At 42.7% G+C, this 19,941-nt stretch overlaps 1 protein-coding gene across 5 annotated transcripts in view; it reads right to left on the bottom strand.

The window, feature by feature from the left end:
- MTCL1 (microtubule crosslinking factor 1) overlaps positions 1–19,941 on the bottom strand; it is a 104,045-nt gene that overhangs the window by 42,993 nt on the left and 41,111 nt on the right. For 2 of the 5 annotated variants that reach the window (XM_063396371.1, XM_063396397.1), the window contains exons 4-5: positions 5,626–5,685; positions 3,528–3,605 (exon numbers count right to left, since the gene is read on the bottom strand). In XM_063396371.1, the coding sequence (XP_063252441.1) occupies positions 3,528–3,605; positions 5,626–5,685 (138 nt within the window). The remainder of the gene's footprint in view (positions 1–3,527; positions 3,606–5,625; positions 5,686–19,941) is intronic. The other 3 variants (XM_063396388.1, XM_063396407.1, XM_063396378.1) reach the window with 2 other exon arrangements.

Below are 19,941 nucleotides of genomic sequence, written 5' to 3'. Positions count from 1 at the left end.
ACCAGAGTTAAAGAGGGAGAAAAAAAAAGTGTGCCTCTGCATGTGTTCAGTGAGGCAAGAGTACCAGCAGAAAGGTTTTTCTCAAATGCCAAGCAAACTTCGTGGAAAATAATGACTCAAATGAAAAGGTTCCATGATTTGCTGGCACTTATTGTTCCATTTACCTTTAATGACATGCTTGCTCCCCTCAAGCACCACAAAACAAAGACTACTCAGATAAATTTGCTCATCATAATCTCAGATTTTAGACTCCTTCAGCTAGAAAGCACAACAAAGTTGTGCTAGACTGCATGGTTACCTTGAAAAGTGAAGACTTTAATTACTGTGATCTCATAATGTTGTGAAATAGATGACGTTCCTAACTTGCTTTCCAAATAGGAAACACACTGTTGTCTCTACTGCTGTTATTATTAGGACAGAGCAGATTGTGATCTCTGTTTCTGTGATGAACAACTGTTCACAAGGGAGATGGGTGAAAACATGTGTAAAAGGGAAGAAAAATTCATTAAACCGTGTTTACATCCAAATCCATCCCATGTGAAAACCTGCATTTTTCAGGAAGTAGCAAGGTATTGAATGACTCTTTGGGGTTTTTTGTGTGTGTTGGGCATTAAAAAGTACTGCATCTCATCTCAAATGAGAACTCCAGTGTGTATTGTGTTGAAATAAGAGACGAGGTTAAGTAAATTCTAAGCCGATGAACAATTTCTTTGCATGAATCACTTTCATGAATTGTCATGGAGATACAGGCACTCGGCCTCAAAAGAGCCACATTTATCAGCATTAGCAGTATAATGGAAGGCAGGCTTTGAAAGATGATCTCCTGAGACAGCAGATTTTATCGCTGCTGGTAGGCCATGTGGACATATGTGCAATTATATATGGAAACTTCATTTCGGTCTTGGAGCACTGTTATCTTTCACAAGCACCATTTTGTTATAATTCCTAATAATGGAAACCAAATTCGGAGGAAAACATAACTGACATTAATTGTTCACCCAGATCAGGCTATGGAAAAAAAAAAATTACAAAACTAATTACGGTTCAGCAATCTGAGGAAATGATTTAATTTCTATAGCACACATCCTAACACATTGGTCTTCTATGTTACCTAGATTAATTTTGCCACATTCTGTTTACAAAAACACTAATTATGACTTAATTTCGGCTGCTAATAACCGAACAGACACAAAAGTTATTGGTTGTATACTTCTGAACCCAGTCAGCTTTCTGATTGATGCTGCCTGCTGCAGGTTGTGACTTTAAAATGCTAAATAGAAAAAAGTTAACTTACATGTCAATAACATGGTAAAAAATAGTCAACCTTTCTGTTAATATGTGGTTTTCATTGACAACCATGAGCTGCAATCAGCTCACTTGGTCATCATGTTTCTGGCATCAGAAATAAGTTTTAAATTAATTCAAGCAAGGTACATATATAATTGATTAGAAGCAGAGCCTCTAGCATGAGGACTTTCTACCCTCTTTATTGTCTCCTTGCATACACATTTCTCTTTTTCACACATATATTTATAAATTGCTTTTCTCATTATAAATCAAAGGTGCAAATTAAGAATCAAATTAAAACCTGGAAAATCCTATGCAGCCTCTGCTGGAGTCACTCTGAATTTTGATTGCTCTGGGTGGATAAGGCTGTATGATTAAAGCATCATCTTTGTCCAGGGCTGTGGAACACATTACTTCTGTTTTTCCTATCATGGTGAATCAGTTTATCCTCAGAGCTCTAGGCTTTGCTTTTAGGGAGATACAAAGATCACAAGGAGGAAAGTTACAGCCAGACCAGTGCTGCACATCAGAACCCATGGGTGGGATGATTACTCCTGGTCATTTATTTATATATCTGTTAATAGCTGGTCTGACATTTTCTTTATTCTGTCTTTGTAATCCTGCCTTCTTTACCCAGCTTCTTGTCTGTCTGTGGCTTCACAAGCCCAGCTGTCAGTGGCAGTAGCTGGTGCCTTGCCCCTCCCTGGCTGCAGGCAGCTGGAGCGATGCCTGAGGGAAGGGGCAGCCCCATTCCCCTGCCCTGCCTGGGAGCACCAGGGGCCCGCTCCCACCCTGGGCTCAGAGGCACCTCCAGCCAGACACCACTGCCTTTCAGACAGTGCAAACAGCACTCGGGACAACACACGCAGAGTTTTGGAGCTTTTGAAGAAAAGGGAAAGGCGTCGATGGGTTTAGGGTCAGGGCCCCAGTGTTTTTGCTCAGCATCACTGTACAACTCAATGCATCTGTGGAGTTAGTGTGTTATTATTGCAGGACAAAACCACTTTTAACTTCTTTAATGGCATTACTTTATTGCCAGGTTTTGCCTTAGCATTTTTTTTTTTTTAGAGATCTAATTTTCAAATTTTGATTTTTCGCAAGAGCAGAAACAAGCACGATTTTTTTCATTAAACAAACACAAGCCTCATACAAAACAACAGAGCTGATGGATGTTAATCTTGCCTACTAAATATGGATCCCATCTGGAAAGGTGAGAAAGCTCTAGATCTTCCTCACTTCCATGACAGGGAGCATCCCATTCCCCTGACAGCATTTTTTCCAAAGGAAAAGAATGGTCAGGAGAGATTTATCAGCCATATCTAAGCATGCCAGAAGGGTAGGACTCCAACCTTCATGCATCTGTCCCTCTGAAAGTTTGTGTACAGAAATATCACTGATGTCTTGATCAGTTGAAACCAAGTAGAAACAGTGAGAGGGTGAGACACCCACACAGGCAAGCAGAGTTTTGACATATAAGGCAAACTAAAGAGAGGCCAAATCACCAAAATCAAGAATAGCTCATTATTAGTTACATTGTGAATAAAAAGACAGGAGGAAAAAAAAAATAAAAAGGAGAATAGCCTTTCCATGGTTTTGGAGGAACAAGAGGCTCAAATCCCCGGGGCTGAATATGGGTAATGGCCTCCTGACTGTATTAAACATCCAGTATGTGGATGCTTTCCTCAAATGTGTACATAGGGCAAATCATTTAGAAAGAAAAGAAGGAACAGCAGTGCAAAGATGTGACAGTCACAGTGCTCAGTCATGGACTTTGAGAGATCATTAAGGATAAATGGCAGTTAATGATTACCGATGGTGATAATTTGCATGCAATTGCACTGTGGCTCTGCATGGCACTTCAGAAGGATGTTAATGGGTAAAAAAGGCAGAAGGGAAAAACCCAGATGCTTCCCTACAGAGTCTACTGTCTAATTTAGACAAATGTAGAATGTGGAGATACAGAAATGAAATGTATAGGAAATAATTATGCAATATAAATGCATAATGTGTCAGAGATGTGATGAAAATGAAGAGCTGATCAAAGATTCCCCAATACAATATTTCTTTTCAGGGGAGAAGACACAAAGCTAGATAGAGGCCAACACCATCTCCTCTACCACCACCACCAGCTCAAGGGAACTGCCAGGCAGAAGACTGGTAAGCAATTTTGGGGTTGCAAGTCTGATGACAAGGCCGTACAACCAGCACCCAAGCATCTGGCTGAGTGCCAGCACTCCTACCTTGCGCTGGAGAACCACTTTTCTTTGTGGTTTGCCTGGTGCCTGGTATTTTCCAAGAAGCTCCGTTTTGCAATTCTGCTGAATAAAAACTTTTTTCTTCAATACTGCTAGAGCTGGGAGAGTGCTACTACGAATTCTGCTTTTACACAACTTCAAGACAATCAGCTTCATGGGTAATTATTTACTAGGGATGCCTTGTGGTGGGTGTGAAGTTCCATCTTATTTTCAAGTTCCATCTTATTATGACAAGCTCTCAGTAAGTAAAAACACCAGTCTTGCCACATGCTATATATGTCTGTAAGCATGTGGATGCACAGAATTTAAGTTTGAGGCCTTCTCAATCATAAAACATATAATGGGTGTTCATTCTAGGTATTTAGGGTATCTGTCCATGAAGAGCAGCACTTTGAACCTCTTGAGCTGTGTCTGTATCAACCCTTTTGGGCCATGGCCAGGACCTGGCAGCTGTTTGACCAGGTCAGGCATTTGCTGGGATGTGCCCTGAACTCAACCAGCAAATACCCCTGAATGGATTCCTGGGTTTGGAGACAGCTGGGGGTAATATCTTAGAGTTGGGAGAAAGCCAGGACATGTATATATATGCTGGGTTATGTTAGTAAATAAGGCTATTTCTATGTCTTTTTTGCCCTAAAGAATTGGTGAAGAAAACTGAATGGCCACCTTGCAGAGTGCTGATGCAATGGTTTTTATTTCCAACCCCAAGTACTTTGTTTGCAAGAGTTATGATGTGTGTGTAGAGGGTAAACGTTTTTCTCCCCGTGTGGCTTCCGGGATCACTTCTCTTTGTTGCAAGTGGTGCTGAGCTCACACTTGGTTACTCAGTTAATTTTGTGAAGTCCTTTTTAAGGCTTTCCAAAGCAAGCTATAGCTGCTCTTAATGCCTGGACTTGGGTGGAGGAAGCAAGCACAAGAATCCATGCTCTTTGCACATCTCTGTGTTTCCAGGAATGAGGAAAGGAAGGACAGTGCTGCCCACAAACCCCTGTGGACACAATCGTGCCTTCATGTAGCTTCATCTGTAATTTGCATGTGTGTGGGCACGTGTATATATTTCATCCATGTATTTTACATTCTTGCAGAAAAAGAAGCCCTGACCTGACTGATGACTTAAACAGCTCTCCATAGCGAGTGCCCCATTTCAAGGTATGATTAGGCCGTGCTTGTGTCATCTTGGCGAGGACGCTCAGTCTGCTGTGTCCTGGGAAAGCAGGCTGAAGCGCCCTGGCCACTGGCCAGTCCCCCAGTATGCCCACTCAGCTGCCCACACTACCCCCTCAAGTCCAACATATTGTAGTGATTTATTATGGTTTCTCTTACAAATCAATGGATTATGAGACTAGACAGCCCATAGGTCTCGGCTGTGTACACTGAGCCTGCCAAGGGGGCAGCAGGGGAAGCAGATCCTTCTCTAATGAAGGCACAATGCATCTCCTGGCTCCTTTCCCTGCGAGGTGAAATACTATCCCCATCTCTCTGGCTATAAACAGTGACTGTGCGGGTGCTGGGAAAAGCTTTAACTCCTACAGTCAGCACAAAAAGCAGAGGAAACCAGGCAGACTGCTTTCCTGAGGAGGACTGACCCGTGAGATTCCAGTAAAACCCAAAGAGAGACTGAGTGGGCAGCCTGTGGTACCTCAGCTTGGGGGAGCACAAGTTCATGCAGCATCAGGGAGATCAAACCCTGGGCTGCTATGCGAGGGCTCGCGAGGCGTTGTTGCAGTGTGTGAACTGCGTTCCTGCCAAGACACTCATTAGCACAAAGTCTTTGGCACAGTGTATAAATTTAGTTAGTCCCTAAGCTGCCATCCAATTATTTTGTGAGGCAAGGTGATTTGCTCTTCATGTAGAAAACCTGCAGCCTGAATCAATGGATTCAAGCACAATGAGCCCGAGAAGCTGCACAGTTTAGAGACTGCACTTTTGTCCTAAATTGCTTCTACATTATCTCTGGGAGGTCTCGGTAGATTAAGGCCTAATTGCACTCACATTAATATACCTGATGGCCCTGTAAAACCCATAAAAATAAATTTTGTGTCATGTGATTTTGCTCAAAGTTGCATGTTCATGGAAACCATACCTGAGTAAATGTCTTTTTTTCTTTGTGGATTTCTCTGCTGCCTCTCCTCTTCAGGGAGCTCTGCAACAGAAGCAACACTGTGTTATTGATAAATGAAATACAAAGCCTGCAAGTTTGGCAGGTTTCACCACTATACAATTAAATTAGCAGAGAGCAAGCAAGAAACAAAGAATATTCTGAACAGATGGGAATTTAATTTTTCATAATAATCCTTAAAAGAAAAAGACGATCAGGTGTTGCCCTGGTTTTTCTGAGATTTTTTAAAGCCTTCTACTTACTTGTAAGATGGAGTCAGTTCTTTAGCTACTGTTGCGATATTAAGGTTCAGTCTTTCACTTTCTCACGCTTTGGAACATAAACAACCTTTCTTGTTTTTGTTCACTCTCCTTTGCTTACATATTTCCAGCCTGAAAACAATGTTGGTTGACAGCTGGCATAGCCAGTAGGGTGAAGGGGTAGTAACCCCAAGAGCCAGTGTGCTTTCAGACCCACAAAATTATAAAAGGAAAGAAATAAACAGGCTAGCCCTCTTTTTCTCGGTGGGGAGCAGCTTTCACTGAAGACCTCTGCCTCTGTGTGGTTGATTATTGCGTTCCGGGCAACAATCAGGTCCACGCCAGTGAATCTTCTACTGCCCAAAATTCCCCACCAAAACAAGGAATAAAATTAGTTAAAACTTCACATAGGGGGGAACATCCCCTCCTTTTATTCTATGGACCATCACAATTTTTGGCTAAACTTTATTTTTGCACAAGTCAGTGATTCATGTTTGATTAATCTGGGACAGAAGTCCAAGAATCTTACTCACAGTCGATGTGAAACACATTGTGGAAACTTCAGAGGAAAGCAACCCCCCCAAAAAATAGGCAAGGACAAGTATGTTTAAGCTGTGTGGCATAGCACTATTTGTTAATCCGTGCTAGCAAACATACTGAGGAGCCCAGACAAAGGCTAAATAATTCTCTGGGAATTTTTGAATTTATTTTATGAACCAGATAGATTGGTTTTGCAAATCTTTATAACCCTTTATAAGCAAGTATTTTTAAGACATGGAAATGATGTCATCATCACTGCTTCACTGGGAAACCTCTCATTTCCCCAATGGAAAAGCACAGTTTTCCTGAGAAGTGAGAAGTAGAGCACCATCAGGATGTCACCAGTGTTTCCTTGTGTGTTAGAACTGATTTCCAGACCAGTTTGAGCTGGGCCTACTTAGAAAAGGCATAAAATTGAGACTTTTCAGGTTGAGGTATCAGGAGGGTTCAAAAGGTATCAGAGAAAAAAAATAAGCAGTAAGCTAAAAACTGCAAAATTTGAATTCAAAGCAGGCCATGTTGCTCTGTCTGTGCCCAGAGCCTGAAGGCTGATAGCTCCCAGATCACCCCTGACCTCTTCTATGTATTACTTCTGTTTGTATTTCTTCTATGGGGGACAATTTCCAGCTGAGGTAAAGCTTGGGCTGTCATGGGTTGCCCACAGCTGGCGACATGCGTTGCCCTCTTCCTCTGGTCCACGGAGCAGTGATGAGCAGTGGTGGAGCAGTGTCCCTGGACCAGTGCCTGCTCCCACATCAGATGGCTAAATCCCAGTCTCTGTAACCCACAGCAACCCAGCACTGCAAAACATGAGCCTGGAGAAGAGGTAGGGAAAGAAGGGAGAGGCATCCTGTTCATAAGCTAAGTCCAGTCTCGTGCCCAACCGTGAGCTGGCAGAAAACACGATGTGAGCTTGGGGACCAGCACACACAAATCTGAACCAAAAGCTTTCCCTGGATTCGTGATTTCTGCCTGTCCAGCTACACAGCTACTGCACCTTATAATTATTGCACACTAAGACAAGTCTTTCCTTCTACTCTTTGTTATACACAGGTAATTTGTTAAAATCCATTCATACACAGCACCATATGCCCAAGACATACTACAGTTTATTTTTGCTAATCTGCTCTTTACTTTAATCCAGTGATTTCCTGTACCTAATGAAGCTGAGTAAGAGAAATGTCTTTTTTTCTAGACACTGAAACAGTTCAATAAAAGAAGACTTTAAACACCAAAATCATCATATGAAAACCTGTTACACAAGCTTAGACAGGATAAACAGCTACTGTTTTATCTCTTTTTTTTTTTTTTTCTTCTTTTTTTTTAATATGGTGTTTTTCTGGAAGCAGATACGTAACTGAAAGCAATCACCAGTCAGCAGCATCACTCTCTGGCACGCAAGAGAGGTCATTCTGGTTGAAGAGAGACAGGGCATAGCCTTGGTCCTCACATTCACTTCTTTTCCATGTGACTTCAAGAAAGAACAACTTGACTGAAAGGAGGTTGCCTGGATACTGCATTTAGTTTGTAAGCCCTTAGAGTCAGAGATGAGGCTATCAATTTCTGTGAGGCCTCAATGCCCAGTTGTAGCAAATAGCTACTCATCATGCTAGAAATGAAAAGCCTTGTGCCAAATGCTAAAAATCTCTTGCTCTTACCTGTAGGCAAAAGGTTACACTTAGACCCATCCAGTTTGAGAGGCTAGGGGATATAAGCACATAGACTATGATGTGCAAGATAAAGTAATAAAGACTTTGCAGTGTAGTACTGGATAATACTTGGAAAACGAGGGGAAGGGAATTAAATTTAGGTAAATGACATGGATCACAGGCTGAGAAACAGGTAGGTAGCAATCGGCTTTGGAAACTCCATTCTGCACTGAAACAGTGAATTTCACAGATCCAGACTAACAGGTTCGTAACATATTGCCCCAGATGAGGCCTCATTTTAAGCATTTTCACACTGTCCCGTTTGGATTTGCATAAGAACAACTTTGTAATCAGTGCTCAGGTGGGAGACTGCTTTGTATTTCCATAAGGCAGAGACTCAACCTTAGGCTGAGTCTGTCCTCAGTGTAAGAAAAGGACTATTTATATACATTTACCTTGGGGGACTGCCAGTGGATTACAGGGAGGAACTTCCCTCACATGTATCAGTGGAGGACTTGAACACAAGCATGGAAACAAGGGACTGCCTGGCCATAACCCCCTCAGCCCTATATGAAAACAAGGCAGTATCTCCATTTCAGCACTACAGGACCTGGCTGCACATGTGTATGAAACACCAACCAATACAGCTGCTGTTCTAACTGGACTAAGGGCAGAGGCTGATGCTGCTAAAAGTAGGGGAATGTGCTACAAGCTTAAATTATTTAAAATGCATATGGTCCAATAAATGAACATTTCTCTTTGATGTATAGGAGATTGGCATCAGAAGCTGATATGAATTAATGCTAGAAGGAACATTTCTATACTGCTTTCTATACTTAAGAGACCAGCCAAGGTTGGCTAGCTACCAAAAAGTCTTTCAATGATGGTTAAGCGAGATTTCATTAGTCTTTGGTTAACAGAAATGAAACCACTCTTATGAAAGTGGTTACTTGTGCAGACACTTCCTACCTCTACACTTTCACTGCAATTTGTTGATGGATCTCTTGGCTACCAAGGAAAGCTACCATATGGAGGCCCAGTGTTTTAAAAGTTAAACTTCACAAAAGATTATTGGATGTAGGGGTTACAGTATTAACAGTGGGAAGAGACACATTTTTTTGTATTTTCCCCAAGAGCCTAGCAGGGATGGGAAGAGGTAATTTGTATCTTCTGGTGAATTCCATTCTTAACGGGCTGAAGAAGAGTCCTTCAAACTGAGCAGTGAAAGTGAGCAGTGAAACCCACTGCTGTCCCATGTGGGGGACAGCAAGCAGGAGTCAATGCACTGAAATTGGAGGTTGAGCAAAATCTGGAAATAAAGTTTTAGCTAAGAGCAACTGTACATATAAACACATGATAGACTCCAAGTTTTCATACTGGAGCAAGTGCCGAGTAGGATGAGAATAGAGCTGCGAACAGGCGTTGGTAGAGAGGGATTTGGAAAATGAGAGAACCAGGAGTCCCTAAGAGCTGCCATCCTGTCACTTTATTCACTGCTGCTAAGAGGAGCAAGTAATTCAGGTGGCACTCCAGCATCTGCAGGCAAGCGTGGGCTTGCTATCATATGTGCATCAAACTGAACCTGCAAAATCCAGTAGTCAGTCACTGAAGTGACAATGTTTGCAACTCAAAAACAGAGAGGCTGGATTGCAAAGTCCAGCCCTGAAGGCAGTTTCTATTACTGTGATGTGTGAGGAATTATGCACCAGCATCACTGGTGCTTATGAGCTGTATAAATAATGTTCTGAGCCAATGATGGCTTGCTACCGATTGCTTTGAAATGGATAATCACCATTTTCATTTGCATTTATTAGAAGATACTGCCTGTGAGGGACCTGACAGTATTTTACAAAATCATGCACAAGTGACCGAATCCACTTGCTCCAAATCCAACAGCGAGTGAAGCAGACCACTTGCAGATTACCAGTAACTGCAAGGCTAACAGCTTCAGAGCTGCACGCTGGCATTTCATAACAAGAGCTAAATTCTTGCTGGCTGTTGGGGCCTCTCATGTTCAAGAATGAACAAACCATCCAGAGAGACATAATCTCTGCCCCACAGAATGTGACTCATCAAGAGATCTTGCCAATGGACCAACTTTTTCATAGCACTTACTCTCCAAGAAACACCAATGGTTTAAATGAAGGTAAATCTGTTGGTACCTATGTAAATCAGAAGAAAACCAGATTCTCTTGTTAACAGATAGTCAGAGGGTGGATTTATCCTCAAGAGATGTAAACCAGTGTTCATTAACTGCACCACTAATAGGGAACACTTCACTGCGAGCGTTTTCCAGGTACTATGCAGGACTGCATAAGAAGATTCTGTCAGGAGATGAAAAAGGATGGGGATCTTCGTGTTCTTTCTCCAGCAAACCCCGTCCACACAAATGAACCTCTGCTGGCCACTGCAGGCTGTTTCCCTCCTAACGTTTTGCAGCTTTGCACTTGCCAGACCCTGACACTGAGGACGTGCACGATTCTCCTTCATCTCACTGTTTTAGAGCTATCCCTGTTTGTCCAGTCTTGCAGATAATGGAAAACACCTTTGTGCAGAGGTCTGCTGCTCTTAAATCAGTGATGAATAAACTCTTCTAAGAAGAAAAGAACATGACTTGGACAGTGACCAGGACCTTTTTCTTTAGAAGGGGGAGATTTCAGCTAATCACACTGCAGTGTCCTTTACTGTTACCTGCCCATTTGGGAAAAGGATTTCCCATTTCTGTAGCAATCATCCCTTATTTAAGGCAGGATAGGGTGGCTTTCCATTCTTTCCTGAGGCCTGAAGTGTCTCTAAGTCCCAAGTATTCGACTGAAGTTTGGCTTTGCTGCCATCCCATTCTGTATTTTGAGGGCTGCATAGTGAAAGTACAGCTTTTTCATTGTGAACTCTTGTACTTATCTACAGGATGCTTAATGGAACTGGGAACTACAGTGAAATTCTAATTGCTTTTCAATTGCTGTGGGCCCTTGAAAAAGATAGGCCCTCACCAAGCCCTGATAAAGCTGGGCTTGACGCAAGTGATCTGTATCTCCATTCATTCCCGTGTGTGTTTCATTTACTAGAAACCTCTAAATACTGTGATATTCATCATTCACATGACCTAGCAAAGCAAGCTATGTCTGAAATATCATAAGCATTATAGTTCAGGATAAAAGGCATCCCTTGAGTAAAAGAGCAGCAAAGCACACTAGCTTTTAGCACCAGCTTAAATTTCCCTAACGCTGCATTACTCTATTGTGCTAAGCTTATGAATAGGAGCCTCTTTCTTTTGCCTCTCACTATGAACACACTGCACTGTCTGTCTCATGTGGCTTCCTGGTGCCCTTCACATGCAGGCTGTGATATTAGCTGCTTCGGTGTTTACAAATAATGTGGTGTGACAGGTCTGGGAGTGTGCTGGGTAGGGGAGCACCAGGGTTGCACCTGCTGTCTGAAACCATGGAAGGTTAGACAGCAGCTCTTGGGAGGATGGGAGACAGCTGGGCTGGCTGGCTCTCTGTTCAGCTCACAACACACCATTTCACTTAATATTTGGTCAGTGGAGGTTGATATGGGGACCAGAAACAAATATAGTCGTTCTTATCAATAAAATAATTGCTAAATAATTATGGAAATAATTGGTAAAGGATATAGCCTAGTGATATAGTAATTGTTATCAATATAATAAAATAAATCCTGCAACAGACAGCTGCGATCCTAAACACTAACATGTATCACCATCTTAGACAGTTTTTCTGCCCAAACATTTCCTAGTAATTTGTTATATTCATTAAAATACATTTTAGAAGTCCCTATTTGTCCCATTTTGTTAAGATATAAAATATCCCAATTACATTACATTTGTCATAATACATAAAGAAAACTATAACACACGAAGACCAGACTTTCCTTTCTTATGAGGGGTTCTATTTCAGGTGAAGGAAACCAGAAAGAAGCCAGGCAGATGATTGCAGACAGTGCTCCTTTTCCCTCATGCTACACTGGTAGAGTGATGCTGATGTGCCCAGAGCAAACACATCCCTCCAAGCCTCGTCACCCTTCCACTTGCACAGCTATTAAATGTGAGTTCTGCTGTGCCCCTGTGCCCCTTCCTTAACCCTGCATCACAGGCACAGGTGCTAACCCTATGTCCAGGCACCACCTGAGCCTGAGGAGGAAACCACTGCTGCCACATCCCTCAATCCTGCCAGGCAGGAGTGGCATCCACGCCAACAGCAGCAGTGGGCTGCTGCCAGGCCCCTGCTGCTCCATCTCCCACCACATTTTGCCTGTAATGCCCATGGTAACCATCGCCAGGACCACCCACCCCCTCCTCCTCACAGGCACAGGGGGCAGGAGCAGCACCCCAAATTCCTCTACGTCAGCAGAGCTGCAGTGACCGAGCACCAGCCTGCAAAAGGGAGTCATGTCAACCTGCACCCCTTTGGGAAAGAACTTGTGGAAGAGTCAGCCTTAATCCGAGTGGTATGTGCTGCGCTGACACTGCCTGAGCTCTCTAATTACCTCGTTAGTGTAATCCCCCAGCAGACAGCCCGTGAAAAATGTGCTGGCCACTATGTACACACAGAAACAGACCTGTCCTGAAACAACTTGGCAACAGGCATGGTGCTCATCATCAGCCGCAAAACCCTACGGAGCGACACGCCTGGTGCTCGTAGCCCAGGCAGCACTTCAGCATGCCCAGAGGGAAACAGCATCTCTCACTGTGAGGGCAGGCACCCAGCCAGCCCCTTGGCCAGCAGCAGCAGTTTGGGCTCCCTTCTCCACCTCTCTGGACCAAACAGGGGTTGTGAAACTCGCTGAGAAATGAAAAATCTTGTACGACCTTTTGAAAGCCTTCTTCTTCTCTCTTGTGATGACTCTTACTGTGGTAGCCTGAGTAAAATAGACAGCTGCTAGAAAAGCCACCCCTGACATACCTGCCCTGCCATCCACCATCCACCTCACACTGCATCACCCAGTGCAAAGGCAAACTGCCTGAAAAGAGAGGTTGACTGTCCTTCCCTCCTGTTCTTCAAGAAAAAATGCTTCCCCAGAATGCTTTAGTGAATGGGACTGCAGGCCAGGTAGCACCCAGGGACAGGATTGGGAGTTTGCATTCCCAAAGGAAGACAGTGTGAGAGCATTTATTGCTGGTCCCTGTACACCCAGCCTGGCATTTTTCTTGGCACAGCTGACCTATTACAAACATAAATGTTGTTTGTTTGGTTTTATTTCAGAAAAAGAGTAAGTAAGCACTATATACACTGCTTATATATAGGGAATAGATACTTGCTGTCCAGTTGCAGAGGTAGAATCTGCTAATTCTCTGCACCAAAACCTTTTAGAAAGTAATAATACGTAGCTGGCAGTCCCATTATCAGGACAGATTTCAAAGGACTGGAGGAACAAACTGGAGAGTTTGGCAGTGATGGGACAAAGCAGAGTTAGACACGATTTGGACAGCACTGATAAAGGAGAGGAGAGGAGCGGAGCAAAGCTGCAAGCCCATATTAGGTCAGGAGGTTACTGCAACCACTTATAAAACTGGAAGAGGGAGAAAACACACAGCTCTGAAACCTCTAGTGTTCAAGGTATGGGCCTGAAGAGCAAATTCCACAGAATCTAGAAAAAAGAAGATTTTTTTGCAGAGAAAGGTATTCACAACTGTACAACATCTGTGCTGTCCACACTAATAGATCAACAGTCAAAGGATTGTTCTTTACACTGGGGATGGAAAGGAAAATTTTCCTTGAGTAGATAGCTATGAGTACAAGCATCTTCAATCTCCCCTGGATTAAAGGAACTTGCTGTTTCTATAAAAATTTCTATTAAAAGAAATTCTAAAGAAGCAGAGAGATTAAAGGCCAACTTCAATGATGCCCAACAAACATGTCCCAGTCTTTGTAATCCTTGGTTGCCCATTCATTATTTCACAATTTTAAGGACATTGCACTCTGAAAAAGGGGGTTATAAAGATAGAGCAAAAAGACAGCAAATTCACACTTGGAGAGCTGATGACATTTTTGAACTTTGGATAGCTTCTACCTGTAATGCCCTTTCCTATACATCATTCAATGCATACAACAATTTACTGCCAGGTAATGGGTCACTCCCAAGACATTTGCATTCAGCAAGCCATAGGAGTCACGGTTCAAGCCCAAATAAAGTTGGTTCTGCTACAATGAACAAGGCCATCAATTACAGGAATGAAACTCAAGCCAGAGTGTAGCACTTGTAATTAAGAAACACTGAAACCAGGGCAGGCACAAGCGACAAGAAGGGGACAGAGCTCCTCCGAGCGTGCCAGTGCAATGTCCACCCACTATCCCAGCATATTCTGAAGGAAGAGTTACCTTCGTGGGAGAAAAGCACTAGGCTACTTACATGCCAAAGTCCAGCTGGAAATAGACAGGAGGGAAATAAATTTTTAGCACATAATTGCAAATCTGCATTTCCTTAGTAAAACCAGTCTACAAAGATGTGTCAGCAGCAACCTTGTAAATATCAAATGAAAAACCCTACATGATTGATATAGCTTCACAAAAAAATGCTTAGAAAGGAGTATGACAAACCCAAGTGGGAACACAGTGCTTCAAACATTAAAATTAAAAACGCACAGAAGAATTATAAATATTCCACAAATGCTAACAGCAAAGTAATCTGTTGTGAAACACGATTCTGAGGAGACCTTAACCTGTGCAGGTATTTGTGTTACCCCTAACTATTTTGCTTGCTCCTGGGGCTGGACTGTGATTGCCTGGGAATCTCTTCTGATTGCCTATGGGGAGCTGGGGTGGCTCTCTAAGTGTGCAGGGGCTGCACTCTCTCCTGCTGCTGCTGCTTTGAAGCCTAAAACCAGCTGCCTCAGGCTCCTTGCTGGGATTCAGGGTCTCTGCCTCTGGATACAGAAGGATGCTCTGACTCTATGGACAAAACCACAAAATGAAAGACAAATTGTGCATTACTGGGTGTTATGTGGGGAAGTGAGACCCAGGAGAGGGTTTTGAAGGTCTCAGACCTCTGAGAGTGGCTCCTTGAGAGACGGGTGAAAGCAAGGATTGGGATAATGCTTCTTGGTCTGCTCTGTAGCTTCTGGGAAGGACAGACAGCTTTTCCATGTCTTGACAGGGGAGCTGACTGCCCCGAGCCTCCCCGTTGCACTCCTCAGTACTTCAAGGAGCTGGTTTCTGAGGAGGCAATGGTGCTCAGCACCTGCCCAAAGGAGAATTTCACAGCTTCAGCTTTGTTTTATTCTTCCCTCGCTAAATACATCCTATCTGGGGACTAGGTCCTGTACTTTGTTTTGATACAGATTTGTTACAAATGTTTTATCTGTTTTCCTTTTCAGAGCAGAATAGAAGGAAAAAAAGGATGACCCATTTACATTCCCTTATATCAGGAAAAAGATTATTTTCCAAACTTATCTAAGAACTTATCCCACTGTTTCCCTCTCTGCCTTCCTTGCTAATATCATGCACAAGAAGCCTAAAATCGTAACATGGATGCACTTTAAAACTCCAAACAAACAAACAAAACTATGGTGGTGGAAACAATAATCACACCACATTTGCGTGCTCCCGTGTGGGGTGAACTGCAGTCACAGAGCCAGGGCTGGTTTCAGGAGCTGCTACCCTCCAGGAACTGAAGGATTCAGAGCAGTGCAAGGTCACGACAGCCATGACCAGTCCCAAGACAAGGCAGTGAGCAGGAAGGGACCATGTCTGCACTGTTAGGCAGCTTGGGGAACTTGTACTAGTCCTCTTCTTTTGAGGGAATGAATCTGTAGCACCAGTCACACTGCACATGGCACTTTTATTATGAAATTATTATGATAACAAATGAAGACTGACAGCTAATGGGTCCAACCCTAAGTATAGAATAAAATATGAAAAAGGTGAGCAGCACAGTCAAGTGTGTCCTTGGTTGTAACCATGCACCAAACACACGTGGGGAGAGCTTATGGATCCCTTTGCAGAGCTTGCTGTAGTTGCTGCCTAGTAAAGGAGGTTTCTGAAGACGATTTGTAAATCAGCTTCTGAAAAGTCATTTTTAGACAGTAACTCCAAAGACCTTCTAATCTCTGTGCACTTCTCAAGCTGAAGTACATCAGAGCAGGAACATCCTGATGTGCTTTGTATTTGATTTGCCTACTCCTAAGAACCGCTTCATATGTGGAAAGATTTGCAAAGCATTCAGGTAGAGCAAAGCAGCTCCTTCTGGGGACTGCAGGCTGGGAAAATAATCAGGGGAAATACCCTTCTGTTATACTTCTTGACCAAAACGTAAAGCAGCACTTTGATTTTCTTACTATAAATCAGCATATGAAGTACACAGATTTTACCATATACAAATGCCTAAATACCAGATACCAGAGTGGAATTTAAATATGTGCAGAAATCATACCCATCTCTTCCTTTCTAATGCCTAAAAAAAAAGTCTCATTTCATTAACTTCAGTGAGGCTTGGACTAAGGCCTCAGGCAGTGTAAGGCTCTCATTGTCTCCAATGAAACAGGAGTTTGTAGGAGACCAGGCATCATTCAGGGGTTGCTGCAGAGAGGTCTCTAATTAGGAACAACTAATCCACGATTATTGTTGTTCTGCTGTGATTCAAAGTAAGGCAGCAGGGATGCCTGATGAAAGGAGGTGACCAGGTCACATCCTGAAACCCTACCAAGGTCTGACAGGTGAGGATACAAATCTAGGATTATTTTACAAAGCCTGAAGAAAAAGCAAACACAGATTTAGTAAGGGACTTGATAAATCTTCACCTCTTTTCTCTGACTAGCAAAGCAAAAAGAGAAAAGGAAACAGAAAACTTCAAACCATGAGCTAAATATTCTTTCTCTACAATTGGTCAATGCAAGAATTCACAAAAAGCTTTTACTCTTCCAGGAATAACAAAATGGAAATGCCTGGGCTAGATCAGTGGAAGAGCTTTTGAACTGAAACATGGCAGCTAATAGCAGAATAGGCTTTATACCAGCCTGGGTGCGGGAGATTAATGACTACGAATAATATGTACGCATTAGAGTGAATAATGACAGCCCTGAAGGACTGGCAGAGACCAGCAATTTTTTTTAGATCATTATTTCTCAGATGACAGAAACTATTACAGTGAGGAAATTAATGCACTTTTCATTTTTCTAATTAAAACACGAAAACTGTTTCTCTCTACCACTTAATTCATTGCTGGCTCTTTCTTTCTGTCTCCTTGGCCACCTGGAAAAAGCATCTCCTCACAGGTAAGCTTTTTCTTAGCTGAGGGCTCAGTCTATCTCCAAGGGTACTGCCCTGTCAGTGCTTAAAGTGAGGGCAAAAAGTAGCTATGTTAAGAATTTCCACAACTGAAGAATTGCATAATTTGAATTCTTGGTGGTCCTAAAGCAGGCATCTTAAGGTCATTACGTGGGTACATGCTCTGCCTACTGACCAAGAAGTAAGGGGAATAAAACTGCATGTGGGACTGATCTTCCCATGTGCCTGCTCATTAACAGCACAAATTTTACATGATTATAGGTTTGATGGAGGATTTTGATAAAATGTTCATTTCTAGTCTGTTCCTAGAAGTCTCAGTGTGGTGATTTTTTGCTTGTTTGAGAAACCTGAAGTCCCTGGATCCTTTCATAAGCTCTTTTCTAAGATCCTGCCAGTCTTGACACGTAAAATATTGGGAGGGACAGAGAAAATAAAACCACAGGCAATTAGCAGCTGGTCTTAAACAAGGCATCACTTCAAACACCTACTTTTCCTTCCCTGGCAGCCTTACCTTGCCAGACTCCTGAAGGGAGCTCTGAGATAAACAGAAATGGAGAAGCACCCACTTTTTCTCCTTGTAAATCTCTGAAGTGTGGCAAAGCCCAGGTCTCTCTCTCCAGACACTGATTCTCCCCCATCTTTGGCAGTGTTTTGCCTCTAAATATAAAGCAGGGGGTAGAGTACTCTTGTCCTGAGGGGGACATTGGACTCTGCTTACTGGGATCAGCAAGTGAGAAGTGAAAGCCCTCAGAGACCCGCAGCAGCTCTTCAAAAAACAGCCCAAAAACAGGGGGGAAAAAAAGGAAAAAAAAAAATAGAAAAGGATAGGAAATAAATCAGGGAAAAGTTTGCAGCATACGTAAAAGCACCATGAAAAAATATTGACTGTTCAACACTTGTGCATTTTCAAATTCACTGAAGGGACATAAACAAAAAACCAAAAGGATCTCAGACAGGCACACAGCACTTTCCCTCTCCCATACACTGGGCTCTCTACAACATTATGTACGCTCTATCACTTGTTGCTATGATTGCAGCAGTGCCTTGCAGACACTGCAAGATGAAAAAACTAGTCTCTACATCCCTTCCAAACCATTTAGCAGCAATTCTCCTTAAATATAAAACTTTTTGAGCATCATTTAACAACACTGAGACATAAAAAGGGTTCTATCCACAAATGAGAGAAAAATGATATCAAAATAAAACTCAAAAACCTCATCCATCCTCAACCAAAATTCAATACTCATTTTAATTTCTCAGAGTAAATCTATAGTATTCACTACAGCTATTCATGCTCCAAAACTGCGCTGCACCCATTGATGTGAGCAGTTCATTGTTCACCCAGCAAGGCATCCCACTGACCTCACTTCGGTAGGAATTGCAGAATCACAGCCCTATTATGGGCAGGCCCAATATTTATGCACACTTGTCAGATTTCACACAGCTCCTCTGAATGACATGCTCTCCTCTGGTCCTGCCTTTCTTCTCTTTAGATGCTTCTTTCTCTCCCCTGCCCTCTAACTTCTATGTGGCTTTCCATAATCAGCGTGGATGTAACCAGCAAGCCTCCCCACAAGCTCTCACGTAGGACTGCTCAGTTCTCACAAGGACTCAGGACATATTCACTACGAGCCCAGGCTGAAATATTCAGCCACACAACAAACCTGTGAGCGAGGGATGCTCGCCAGCCAATGCTAAGGAGTCGAGCCCAGGATAGGGGCTGAGCCCAGGGTAAGAGCTGAGAGAGTGGAAGACTTTCAAAACTTCATAATTACTGCCTGCAAATAGTCTGCAGAAAATACTCCAGGCCACCAACTGATTGTAGTTCCACTAAATATTTTAAAAAGTGTCCTTGACAAGATTTCCTCTGAACCAAAGGCTCTTCTTCCTATTTTTTTTTTCTGGAAAAAGTATTCTCCATAGATGTCAGGGGGCTCTGATTTCCTTAAGAATAACAAGGCTTTAATACCAGAAGATTGGAGATTAGAAGCAATGCCAGGTGTCCCTGCATGCTGCATGGAGGGAACAATGTCCCCAGCGCTGCTGTTGCATTAACACATTCCCAGCACAGAACAGCACTTCTGGATATATTTCACAGCAAGAAGCTACATGGGGCCTAAAGTGGGAATAATCTCCTAAAACAGTATTTTCCTTTTGGCTGGATTTTAACAAAGAATGCAAATGTATAGAGGCTTTTATAGTCTGAAGGTTTGTGTTCAAATCTTTTGATTCAAAAGCCTTTTTTTCTCAAACACTGATCATGAAAGCAGAACCTAAAACCCAACCAGTCCTTTTCTGAATCAATATTCTGGGTACAAGAGTGCAAAAAATGTTACCTAAGGGGTTTCAGTTTTTAAGAGCATCGCTAGCTCTTATATTGTTACTTGGTTATTTCAGTCTTTTTAAAATGAAAACAAAATAACCTCAACGTGGAAAAATGCAGTTTTGAAGTATTTCTTAGGATACCGGTTTGGCGGTGTACAGTCAGATGGCTGCTCTCACATTAGAGACAGGGTGGTACTTTCAGCTTTTCTGGCAAGTTTTTCACTGTTTTGTTTCCTTATGCTCTTTCTGTTGATTTCCTATCTGTCAGTGTTTCACCTCAGAGAG

Source organism: Prinia subflava, chromosome 1 (genome assembly GCF_021018805.1).
Source record: "Prinia subflava isolate CZ2003 ecotype Zambia chromosome 1, Cam_Psub_1.2, whole genome shotgun sequence".
Classification (NCBI taxonomy): Eukaryota; Metazoa; Chordata; class Aves; order Passeriformes; family Cisticolidae; genus Prinia; species Prinia subflava.
Note: the sequence above shows the minus strand (reverse complement) of the source record. Positions and strands in the feature narration are given on the sequence as shown.